Source organism: Bos javanicus, chromosome 4 (genome assembly GCF_032452875.1).
Source record: "Bos javanicus breed banteng chromosome 4, ARS-OSU_banteng_1.0, whole genome shotgun sequence".
Lineage (NCBI taxonomy): Eukaryota > Metazoa > Chordata > Mammalia > Artiodactyla > Bovidae > Bos > Bos javanicus.
The window spans coordinates 62,695,880-62,709,195 of record NC_083871.1 but is presented as its reverse complement, the minus strand read 5'-3'; the positions used below and the strand labels follow the sequence as shown (position 1 = coordinate 62,709,195).

General features: G+C 36.1%; 1 protein-coding gene across 3 annotated transcripts in view; it reads right to left on the bottom strand.

The window, feature by feature from the left end:
• DPY19L1 (dpy-19 like C-mannosyltransferase 1) overlaps positions 1-13,316 on the bottom strand; it is a 94,030-nt gene that overhangs the window by 43,893 nt on the left and 36,821 nt on the right. For all 3 annotated transcript variants that reach the window (XM_061414159.1, XM_061414160.1, XM_061414161.1), the window contains exon 7: positions 11,097-11,154. In XM_061414159.1, coding sequence (XP_061270143.1) covers positions 11,097-11,154 — 58 coding nt within the window. The remainder of the gene's footprint in view (positions 1-11,096; positions 11,155-13,316) is intronic.

Genomic DNA, 13,316 nt, shown 5'->3' with positions numbered 1-13,316 from the left:
GCGATGGACAGGGAAGCCTGGCGTGCTGCAGTCCATGGGGTCACAGAGAGTCAGACATGACTGAGGGACTGAACTGAACTGATTCATAGCTAATATTTCAAAACTCTCTGGGGACATCACTGTTAGTATTTTTATCGACAATACCACTTAAAAGGAGCACTCCATTTTTGTTTTTACTTCTTTGACCTGAGCTGCCAAGTATTTATAAAAAGTGGTACAGGAGATCAAATAAAATAACAGAAATTCTAAAATAGTTATCAGCCTTTCTGAAAGCTAACTTTGGATTTGATTAAATAACATAATAGTCCAGTTTTAGTATTCTATCATGTTTCTGCATATATATTAAATATATTAATAAGTCCATGTTTCAGTTTGAAGAAAACAGCCCTGGATTAAATGTAAAGCAATTTGATATCACTACTACTAAGCTAGTCACACTAGAAGAAATCATTGCATCTTTCAAGTCAAGCAGGGTAAATTTAAGGAATATATAGGATGACAAAGATCGTGATGGATACAAGCCTTTATTTTAGCTCTGCCTTAGACTATTAGATATCTCTACTACCCCTATAGAAAGTTTGAGTCAATTTATTTCTCTTTTTCTACCAAAAGTCACCATTCCCTATGAAATTAACATAAATATATATTTTTAAATGAACTTACATGCAAGATAATATGAAAAGATTGAAAGTCTTTAAAAATGCATGTTTGTTGAGATACAATTTTAAAAAATGTTAGTTGATTAATTAGTTTATTAGAGATTTCAGTATGATTGATAGAAGAAATATATAACCAAAATTTACAAAGCTACCAATCTCTATGCAAAAACCAGTAAGAAAATATTTAAACTATATAATACACAATTTGAAAATTTTCCTTAGACTGTTCACCCACATTTATTTCATTACTAAATTCAACTATGTTGTCATCTCTTAGAAATTCATTTCTCTTAATAGCAATAGTCACTCAGTTTGCTAAAACTCAATTATATCCTCTGTAAAGTATGGATAAGAAAGCTCAATTATAAACTATAACAAAGAGCAAGGTTTTCTCCTTCTAAAATGTTAAGAGTGAATGAATTCAAATATATGTGAACATGTTTCTTATTGTTTCTCCAATAACACAGGGTGCTTTTCTAAATCTGAAACAAACATAACTGCTGATCTAAATGATAGCATATAATACGAAAAATTTTTTTAAAAAGATGTGTCTTAATCATACCTTAAGTAACAATAAATAGGTATTTTTATTTAACTATAATTTTAAGTGGAAAATTAAAATCTATAATTCTCTTTATAGGTTGAAATATAAGAAAGGAGGAAATATACACGTGAACTGCTTCAAAAAGGATTACAGAAAAGTACTCTGCACTCTGACAAAGAATAAGAAATTCTTTAATTGTGAAAATAAATTCAATAAAAAAAATCTTGCACTGTTCAAACTGTCCTCATCCACTACATAATTTTTAATCTATTTGGCTTGGTAAGGGCTAAATCTTTTAGTCATGTACTCAAGAATCAAAAACAAAGAAATGTCAGCAATAAACAGCTTCATTTTTCAACCTCTCTTTTCAAATAGTTGACTTATACTACTAGAGATCTGAGCATAATCTAACTGATTTATTTTCATAATTTAAAAATAGAAATAGAACTGACTAGTCAATTATAACTTATAGTCAGTATTAGTATCAAATAGATCATGTTTAAGGCTTGTTCCAAGAGTTTTAATTAGAGTTAACATATAAGGTTTGAGCTTAAAACAACGATCCTACCTCTTGACTGCTGCACTGTTGTATTAGCTACAATAGTAAACACAATACAAGTGATTCCAAAATGATTCCTGACCTCCACGGGTTTGGCTACTCCTTTTCTAAGAACAGTAAAGGTTTAAGGATTCAACTATCCAGATGTCAACCATAAAAATGCTGGATGCAACAAAAAAATGCAACAGCCACACAACATCATCTAGCTGATGTTACCTGGGCAGCCCCATTGTTTAGGCAGACCCTTAGCTTGGCATTGGCTTTATGAGGCTGGTGGGACTGCAACTTTATAAGTCAGGTAGGTTTCTTGGAGCTTTTATCTCTTTCTGTACCATGTACTGATACACTGCCCAATTGAACCATCAGTTATTGATACATACATCAATTTGAATTTGTAATACAATTTTTGCTTACACAAAAATTAATGCTTCAGTGACATATAATTGCTATCAACAAGCTTTGTGTGCTTGTGTGTGTGCTTAGTCGCTCAGTCATGTTCCACTTTTTAAGAACCTGTGCGCTGTAGCCTGCCAGGCTCCTCTGTGGGACTTTTCAGGTGAAGGTTGCCATTTCCTCCTCCAGGGGATCTTCCCAACCCAGGGATCAAACCCAGGTCTTCGGTGTCCGCTATACTGCAGGCAGATTCTTTACCCACTGAGCCATTGGGGAAGCCCTTACTATCTTAATAAAGTACTTCTACTGGTTCTATGGAAACAAATGTTTATCTATTTTTGTCTCTGATCTTCCAGGATAACAGCATATCCTACCATAAAGTTTGCAAAAAAACTTCTGTGAAATGAGTCAGCTTTGTTGGATAAGCAATAACTTACATCTTCATGACTCCATCCTTTGTACCAATAACTCAAACCTGACCTTTCCTTACTTATTTAAACATAGAAAAAATGCCTGACAAGGTGTTATCAACTCTACCACCTTTACTATGTGGTTGTAAACTAAACTACTCAAGGTTATTATCAACATGCTCAATATTCTGTATACAGTATTAAAGTATTCATCATGACACAAAAACAATATAAATATAAAATGAAACAAATGATTCCAACTGCACTGAATGGTAACCTAACAGAGAAGCAAAAATAATTTAGGTATATATCGAGCTATTTCGCTTTTGAACTCTGTATTCCTTAGCAGAATATGATCTTAGGAAACAAAGAACAGCAAAGAAATCTTAAGCTTTACTTAGTAGGTTTGTTGTTAGTAATCGTATTAGTGTACGAATTCTGAAATTATTTTGTATATACTACAGAATAAAGCAAATAAGTAAATACAATTACATTATGGGGAGGCAGAAGATACAAATATGGAGTAGGGGAAGGCAGAGATTATAACACTGGATTACTAGATCAGAATTAATGGAGGAATCGGTGTGAATTAATGATTTTTGCTGAAAGAAGCTAAAAGTGATTACATCCAAGCAGTAATAAGCACACTAAGCACCCTGCTTTTGGTCTCTAAATACCATTTTCCACCAGCAGGATCTAAGATTCCTTGGAAAATAGCTGATTCCAAATCTAGGGACAGGAAAGTACTAAGTGATTTTGAAACAACTTTTTGTGCAAGAAAGTAAGTGTTCAAAGAACACTGAGGGAAATAAATAAAGAACACTGGACACATCAAAAGGGCAGAGAATAGTACCAAAATACACATGTGTGCCTACACACACACACAACTTAGGAATTAATTTAACAAAAATTATGATATAAAAAACATTGCTGAAACAACTGAAGAAGATTGATATAAATGAAGAATAGTTATGTTTACAGATGGGAGGATTTGATATATTTAGAATGCCTCTTCTCCCTAAATTGATCTAGAGATCAAGGCAATAACTAAAGTCCCAGCAGGTTTTATATGTGCTGAGGGAAGGAGGAATCATGGAAAACTGATTCTAAAATTCATATGAAAATACAAAGAACCTGGACTAGTTAAAGCAACACTGGAAAAAAACAGAGTTAGAGACTTTTACTACCAGATATCACACTTTTAAAGCTACAATATTTAAGACTGCATGATAATGACTTAAAGATAAACAGCCAAACTGGAACAGATTTGAGAGTCTAAAACAAATCTACTGATACTCAGTCACTTGATTAATGACAAAAGCATCAGTACAATTCAAAGGAAAAAGAACTGTCTTTTCAACAAACAGTACTAAATTAATTTAATATTCAGATTAGGGTGAAGAAGCAGAGACAAACAGGAACTTTCCCTGGCAGTTCAGTGGTTAAGACTCCACTTTCCAATGCAGTGGTGCAGATTCTGTCCTTGGTTGGGGAACTAAGATCCCATCTGCCTCGTGGCCAAAAAAACAAAACATAAAACAGAAGCAATATCATAACAAATTCAATAAAGACTTTAAAATATGGTCGACATGAAAAAAAAAAAAACTTGAAAAAAGAAGAAGCACTGAAGAACAGTCAGGAGGCAGAGAGAAGTCACAATCTCATGTTGTGTTTAGCTTCCAGAAAACTGCTGAAGTTGAATCCAGTGATGGACTGATACTAAAAAGCTAAAAATTTACCTCCTCCAAATTCAATTGCTTGTAAGACCAAAGAGATCATACCCTGGAGTGAGCATCTGGGAAACTGGAGAGTGAGCCACAGGGCAGAAATTTCCTTCATTCATTTGAAACTGGAGGAAAATTTAAATTAAAACTACAGCACTCCCCAGCTTGGCAAGACTCATGGCGGGATCCAATCGCTTGGCCCTTACCCTACATGCTCAACACAGGAAAAGATATTCCCTTTCTGATGGGAAAAAAAAAAACAAGCAAAAACAATTATTTAATTCGGGCTTTATCATTTTGTTATACAAAATATCTTGCATAAAATAGAAATCTATGAGACATGTAAAATCAAATATATAACCCACAATTAAAAGGTAAATTCTAGTCAGAAAATTTAATCCACAGAGAACATTAATGTTGGAATTAGCAGACAGGGAATTGAACTATAATCATTAGGTTTAAAAATTTACAGAAAAAGATGGATAAAATGGGTGAACAGATAGGAATTTTCAACAGAGAAACAGAAGCTCGGGGAAAAACTTAAATTTATAATATCTAAAATAAAAAATTCACTAGATGGGCATTAAAGCAGACAATGTATCAGAATAAAGTATCAATGAACTCAAGGACAAATAATATATCCAAATAGAGAAAGAGAAACAAACAAACAAACAAAAAGATGAAGGGAGTACCTGCGGGACAACATCAAAAGCTGAACATACATGGAACTGGAATCCTCAAAGACAGTAAGAAAGAGAATGGGGAAGACAAAGTATCTGAACAAAAGATATTTGATAAAGTTTTCTAAAAACCAATTTAAAAAATCAACCCACGGAACAAAGATGTTCAGAGAAATCTAAGCAGGGTACATACAAAGAAGACCACATTTAAGTTCATCACCATCAAACCAAGAGAAATCAAATACAAAAAAATAAAACTTCAAACCATTATAGAAAACATATTACATTCAGCGAAACAATAGTAAGTGTGATAGATGACTTTTCAAACAATGGAAGCCAGAAGACAAAGAATGACATTTAAAGAGCTTAAACATAAAGCTTTCAACCCAGAATTCTTATCCAGCAAAAAAAAAAAAAAAAGGCACTTAAAAAATAATGAAGGAAAATAAGGATGTTTTTAGAAAGGCAAAAGCTAAGAGAACTTATTGGCAGCAGATCTGTACCACAATGCTAAATAAAGTTCTTAAGACTGAAGAGAAACTACACCAGATGGAAACCCAGATCTGCAGGAAGAAATGAAGAACACCACCGAAACCCAAATTGAAACATCCAGCTATGAAAGATGACTAGGAGTTAACCAGGCATAGATTAGGAGACACAGGGAGAGGGAAACAGGCAGGACACAGGAGAGAGCATGTGCAAAGGCCCTGAGACAGGAAAAGGAGCAGTCCTTTCTGGGAACTAGAGGAAGGAAGGACAGCAGGGCTGAGGCAAGAAGAAAATGCCCTAGTGCAGAGAGACCCAGAAAGGGCCAGGGCGTGAAAGATGCAGGAGGCTGGTTTTCTGCCACATTAGAAGCTATTACTAGTCTTCAAACTACATCAACAGATTAATCTCCAACTAAGACTAGCACACACTCTGTTTATGGACTTTTGGAGTTAAGTCTCACAAATACACACAGCACTCAATTGCCTGAATAAATAATACATCTTGCACTTACACTATCTACGAAATTAATGTAAAAAATATTTAAATCATGTCACTCGTCTGCAGGTAACCCTCCACAGCCTTTCAATATGCTCCAAATGAACCTTACAATGACTGACAGGACTACAGAATCAGCTCTTTCCACATCCCACCTTCCACCTTTCACTGTCTGGCCTTATACCTTCTACTCTCTGCTCCTCCAAAATGGCCTCCTTGCTTCTCCCCAAATAAATCAGGAAACCCCCGCAACCCCCCACCTTTAGCAGAAGACTGTTCCACCTTCACATCCACAAGGGACCTTTGTTTTACTAACTGAAACATCTGCAGCCTCTACAGATCCTGACATAGGGTACGCCCTCAGTATATGCTGCTGTTGTTTTTTCCCTATTTATTTTTTTGAACTATAGTTGATTTACAGTGTTGTTAATTCCTATTATACAGCAAAGTGATTTGACTATATATGTTGTTTTAAATGAGTTGAATAAACACAAGACCCAGAACAAATGTCCTTACCATCATTAGAAATGAAAGGGAGGAAGGAAGAGGAAACGAGAAAAGGTTCCTTAAGTTGGCAAGAAAAGATCTCATCATAAAAAGCTAAACAAACCTATTTCACATAAAATGAATTTTTAACAGTCAAAAACTGGAGAAAAGTACTGCATTTAGTTTTTTTTTAATGTATCCATCTAAATGCTTTTCAATTAGCATGCTAAAAATCAACCAATGCTATAAATATCTTATAATAAGAAAACATTTTAAAAGCAAAGAAAAATTGTTAGTTTTCATCTTAGCAAAAATTCTCAATAGGAACAGAATTAACATTTAATTAAAAAGTTTGATAAAACATCTGCATAATTTTTATTATAAAATAATTTTATATATAGCCTCAATATTACTGATCATTACTATGAGCCACTAATAGCTTCTTTATTATGTTTTCACATTTTTCAGATTTGAGGGTTTAAAATTTTCCTTTTAAATAATTTGATTAATCATTTATGCTACATAATTTGTAGTTCTTCTATTAGAGCAAAAATTTCCCCTTGTAAAACCATCTGAGAAAGGAATGCTTCAGAAAGTACATCATATAAAGAAATGGCAACCCCCTCCTCCAGCATTCCTGCCTGGGAAATCCTGTGGACAGACGAGCCTGGTGGGCTATATAGTCCATGGGGTTGCAAAAGAGCTGGGTGTGACTTAGAAACTAAATGACACAACAATGAAAACAAAAATACTATCTTAGACTCAATTACAGAACAAATTAAATAATGCAAATAGAACTTAAAAGCAGGAAACAATTCACAACTGGTTTTTGGCACATAAACCACTCACTCACATGATTTAAATAACTCTTCTAAGAAAGAAGGGTACCAGTTAGAAAACGGCCAGATATTCCAGTGCGACACACACTGTGCTTCTCTGGAAAAGTTCACTAAATACATGAATAGTTACAACCAGAGTAGATGCTGTGCCCCGCCCCCCCAATATAAAAACTATGTACTTTAAACAACACTTTTAAAAATGAGAAGAGAACAAGGGTCTGAAAATCTTACAATCTGAAAACCAAAATAAATTAAAAATTATAATAAAATCATTTTCAGTTACTTGTGATCTCACAATTATTTTATCCAAAACTACAGTTTATGTTCTCAATTAATGTCATTACTCAAAATGGTCACTTATATATTTTAAAGCTACAGTCACTGATATAAGTACAATTATTTACTTAACTAATTCAGGAAAACTACAGTTTTAATTCTAATCTCATTTAATCTTTTCCTAAGTAGAAAGTAATCCCTAGGTATGCTTCAATATCCCAAGTAGCTGAAAAGTGTTAAAAAAAAAAAAATCTATCACCCTTAAAAATGAACTGAACGTCTATTTCATTGCTAAAAACTGAAAAGACTGCTAAGAAAGATGTTCATGCTACAAGAGTATCAAAATTATTAGAAAAATGTATGATCAAAAATTAATAACCCCGTGTTGGAGAAGACTCTTGAGAGACTCTTGGACTGCAAGGAGATCCAACCAGTCCATTCTAAAGGAAATCAGTCCTGGGTGTTCTTTGGAAGGAATGATGCTAAAGCTGAAACTCCAGTACTTTGGCCACCTCATGCGAAGAGCTGACTCATTGGAAAAGACTCTGATGCTGGGAGGGATTGGGGGCAGGAGGAGAGGGGGACGACAGGGGATGAGATGGCTGGATGGCATCACTGACTCGATGGATGTGAGTCTGGGTGAACTCCGGGAGTTGGTGATGGACAGGGAGGCCTGGCGTGCTGCAATTTATGGGGTAGCAAAGAGTTGGACACGACTGAGTGACCGAACTGAACTGAATGTCTAGTCAAGGCTATGGTTTTTCCAGTGGTCATGTATGGATTTGAGAGTTGGACTATAAAGAAAGCTGAGTGCCGAAGAATTGATGCTTTTGAACTGTGGTGCTGGAGAAGACTCTTAAGAGTCCCTTGGACTGCAAGGAGATCAGTCCTGGGTGTTCACTGGAAGGACTGATGCTGAAACTGAAACTCCAATACTTTGGCCACCTGATGCGAAGAGCTGACTCATTTGAAAAGACCCTGTTGCTGGGAAAGATTGAGGGTAGGAGGAAAAGGGGACAACAGAGGATGAGATGGTTGGATGGTGTCACCGATTCAATGGACATGGGTTTGGGTGAACTCTGGGAGTTGGTGATGGACAGGGAGGCCTGGCGTGCTGCGGTTCATGGGGTCACAAAGAGTCGGACACGACTGAGCGACTGAACTGAGTTTACACTGAGAATAACACAGTAGACCTTTCTGCTTAAGAGATAGTAATATTTAAAACTGTGCCTTGGCTTCGAAATTTTCAGTAATCTCTTTCTTCTCAACATCTCACTGTGAACACCCAATGCTCCTTTCTTCCACTGTTAAGCAATTATTTCCTATTTCTTAGGGCATTCTCACAGATCTGTGCTTCCAAATGTTTTATGGTCCACACCAAGGCACTAAGCAGCATCCACAGTCAAAAAGAGCCAAATAATTCTTTTATTTCTTTGTTTAAACTTCAGACCAAATTAATTAATTGATGTCATGTTGCAATCGTCAAATAACTCTAATCTATAAAGTCACTCTAGCTTTAAATTTCTGTGATTTTAAATACTACGCATGTGCTAGTTTAAGTTTCACTAGTAATCCACTAAATGATAAGAAAAGTAAGTTCAACCCTGAGTCTACAGTTTAGTTTTTGTATGACTACCCTCAGAGCTTTGTAACATGTATATATTCAAATATTGTAGACAGTGCAGAAACACTTAAAAGGATTAAGTTACTTCACACAAAACAACCTGACCTTTTATATGAGAGTTCCCCTCATAGAAAACTTTCATGAAAGAAAACCAAACATATACATATATATTACTAGAAATTCATTTACAATTATAATTAAGTTAGTGGAAGGATTTCATTGGCATCTTGAATTTATATTAAAATTTAACCTAAAATGTTACCAATAATAATACAATTACACAGCTAATACTTACTTAGCAGCAACTATGTGTCAAACATTGTTTGAGACACATTACAAATATGAGCTCATTTAATCTCACAATAATCCAATGAGATGGATAACATTATTATGCCCATTTACAAAGAGAAAACTAGGGTGGGTGAGATTAAAGGGCTTGCCCAGGTCACTTACTTAGTCACTAAATGGCAGAGTCAGGATTTGAACACAGGTAGCCTGGATGCAGAGTCTATGCTTTTTACAATGTTATTCTCTTTAGAAAGAACTTGGATACATGCACAAATTTATAGATACAATAAAACATTCTTCAAAGGACCCTTAAAAGTATAACAAGGTTTAATATAAATGCATTAAAATAGAAACATATACAATAGCTCCTACATCAAAAAGTTACCCCCCACAAGAAGTTAATGGATACATGGCTAGCTTATTTTTATTACAGTTAAAACAAGAGTTTTCACAATTTTAAATTATATACAGAATTAACACAGACCCACTATTTCTTTAAGCCACTAAGAGATATATCAAAAGATACAATGGTTATAAAATTTAAGATAAATGCTAGTGTTTAAAATTTGAATCAAAATAAGATTAAACATTTAAAGACTGCTGCTGCTGCTAAGTCGCTTCAGTAGTGTCCGACTCTGTGCGACCCCATAGACGGCAGCCCACCAGGCTCCCCCGTCCCTGGGACTCTCCAGGCAAGAACACTGGAGTGGGTTGCCATTTCCTTCTCCAATGCATGAAAGTGAAAAGTGAAAGGGAAGTCACTCAGTCGTGTCCAACTCTGTGACCCCATGGACTGCAGCCTACAAGGCTCCTCCATCCATGGGATTTTCCAGGCAAGAGTACCAGAGTGAGTTGCCATTGTCTTCTCTGATTTTAAAGACTGCTACTACATGAAATTAAAAGATGCTTACTCCTTGGAAGCAAAGTTATGACCAACCTAGATAGCATATTCAAAAGCAGAGACATTACTTTGCCAACAAAGGTCGGTCTAGTCAAGGCTATGGTTTTTCCAGTGGTCATATATGGATGTGAGAGCTGGACTGTGAAGAAAGCTGAGTGCCGAAGAATTGATGCTTTTGAACTGTGGTGTCGGAGAAGACTCTTGAGAGTCCCTTGGACTTCAAGGAGATCTAACCAGTCCATTCTAAAGGAAATCAGTCCTGGGTGTTCATTGGAAGGACTGATGCTGAAGCTGAAACTCCAATACTTTGGCTACCTCATGTGATGAGTTGACTCATTGGAAAAGACTCTGATGCTGGAAGGGATTGGGGGCAGGAGGAGAAGGGGACGACAGAGGATGAGATGGCTGGATGGCATCACTGACTCGATGGACTGAGTTTGAGTGAACTCCGGGAGTTGGTGATGGACAGGGAGGCCTGGCGTGCTGCGATTCATGGGGTCGCAGAGTTGGACATGACTGAGTGACTAAACTGAACTGAACTACAGATTAAATTTAAAGAAATTAAAGAAATTTAAATATATATTTAAATTTCTATATATTTCTATATTTTATATTGGTAAAATTTGTATTGGTAAAATGTCTTAAAATTTTTAAAAATACTTAAGTGAAAAACATTGTTTCTAGAAGTAAAACCCCTGAACAGTTTGAAAATATTTGTTTACTACCTACCTCTCCATGATTGAAAAAGAAGCACAACACTGTAACCAAGCCTCCTAAACGGCTGCCGCTGGAAAAGAATATAAGAAAATGTAACTCCAGTAACAGAAATCAGGTCAATCCTAATAAAACCCTGAAATAACATAACATGATAATCTGCTAGTACTACAAAAAGTTTTAGCCACACTAGAACTCTATTATTTACAAAACAGCTTATTTCCTCTAATGTATCATTAGTTTAAAAAAAAAAAAGTTTTTTTTAAAAAAACATTCTCCATGCTCAAAATGTACAGAAAAACAGAAACTGACAAGGAATAAAAAATTCTTATTCGTCATGTTACTGTGCACCATGCAACCTGATCTTTCTTTTTTCACTTTTTAAACTTCTTTAGTACCAACTATTTTTCTTTGCATATAATACACATTCAGGAGAGAGGATGGAAGCTAGTACAGAAAAGTGCTTTATGATCAGAAAGCTGGAATCTCCATACTGCCTCCTGCTCCTGGAAATTCACAAAGTGTGTTAGCACGTTAAAGATTTAACTAATTCAGTACTTCCCAAATCCCATCTCCAAGCTACCTTTATACATGCTTGTGAAACACTCGTTTACAGATTAAGTTTTATCATTTGTTTATTTTCAGAAAATTGGGAAACACAACACAAACATCAAAATATAAGAATCTGGCTTATATCTCTAGCTAAGAAACCACAATGGTGTAGTTTGACAGTCCCAACAGTTAAAGCTTCATTTGCTCAGTAAGGGTGAATTACGTCCCCATTCTACTCTGACCGTGACCAAAAGCATCTGAGCAAGGGAAAGGAAGGCTGTTTTCAGATCTGTTTCATCATTTCTTTCATCTCTACTCTTGAGGTCTTTGAGTTCTCTTTAGCTCATGCTGCTTTCTTGTAATTTTACCCAGATATCCTTCCTTCCTTCTATCCACCCAAAAATATGTGTATATCACAGAAAAGCAACAAAGAATCAGACACAGGTATTCTAGGCCATTATGTTTATTCTTCAGGGTGTAGGAATGAGGAAACACAGAGGAGATACATGAGATGGCAGGGATAATTCATGTACTGAGAACATACACCCTCCCCAACATCCCCAGAAGCAAACAGGAAGGGCTGGGATCCCCAGCACATAGGGACAGTCAGCCTTGGCTCAAGAGGGAAGTGGAGTCTACATGTTTAGTGGCAAGGAGTTTACAGAGTTGCTATTTTCCCCATAGAGTTAGGGCACAGAGCCACTTGCTGCTCAAGAGAACAGGGAGCAGTGCTAAAGGTCTGAGGAAAGTGGAGGAGGAGGTATCTGAAATACCACTTGCACTTAGGAGAGAGGTAAGGAGGGAAAACAGAAGGGCTGTAGAGCCCTCTTTAAGGGATCAATAGAAGTTCAAGATCACAAATTGTCACAGAGACACTAACAGTAAGGCTGTGTGATCTTTCTCCACTGGTCATTAACTTGGACCAGCACAAATGAAATATAAAGGGGCAAAGAAACAGCATGCTGGCCAGACAGTATTGAAGTGATGGATTACAGAAATAAGAAAGGCAGATAAAGGAGCTAGAAAGGGTATAGGACAGGGGTTGGAAGTTGGGGTTCTCTCCTCAAGAGGCATAGCATGGCTACTTCAAAAGACCAGCAAACAGGCAAACTCTAGGCTCAATGTAAGTGATGAGATTTTAGGAAGCTTAAGAATGTATTATGGGGACTTCCCTGATGGCCCAGTGGTTAAGAATCTGCCTGCCAATGCAGGGGATGTGGGTTTGATCCCTAACCTAGGAAGATTCCACATGCCACAGGCAATTGAGCCTGTGCCCTGCAACTACTGAAATGTGCACACCCTGGAGCCCTTTGCAACTAGAGTAGCCCTGCTCGCTGCAACTAGAGAGAGCCTGTGTGCGGCAATGAAGCACCACTGAAAAGAAAACGTTTAAGAAAAAGAATGAGTTATGGATTTAAATAATTAGATGCTTAAATATTAGGTATTAAAGAGACAAATATATTTTAACAATTAGAACATATTCTAACAAGACAAAAAGCCATAGAGCTACATATTTTTAAAAAATGGTTTCCTGCCAGCAACCCTCCTCCAATCCTATTCACTAAAGATAATCAATAACATTTGTTGTGCGTCCATCCTTCCAAATCCTTCTCTATAACCATACAAACACATATTTTAATGTTATTATACTATTAACATCCCTCCAAAATGTTCCTTTCCTAA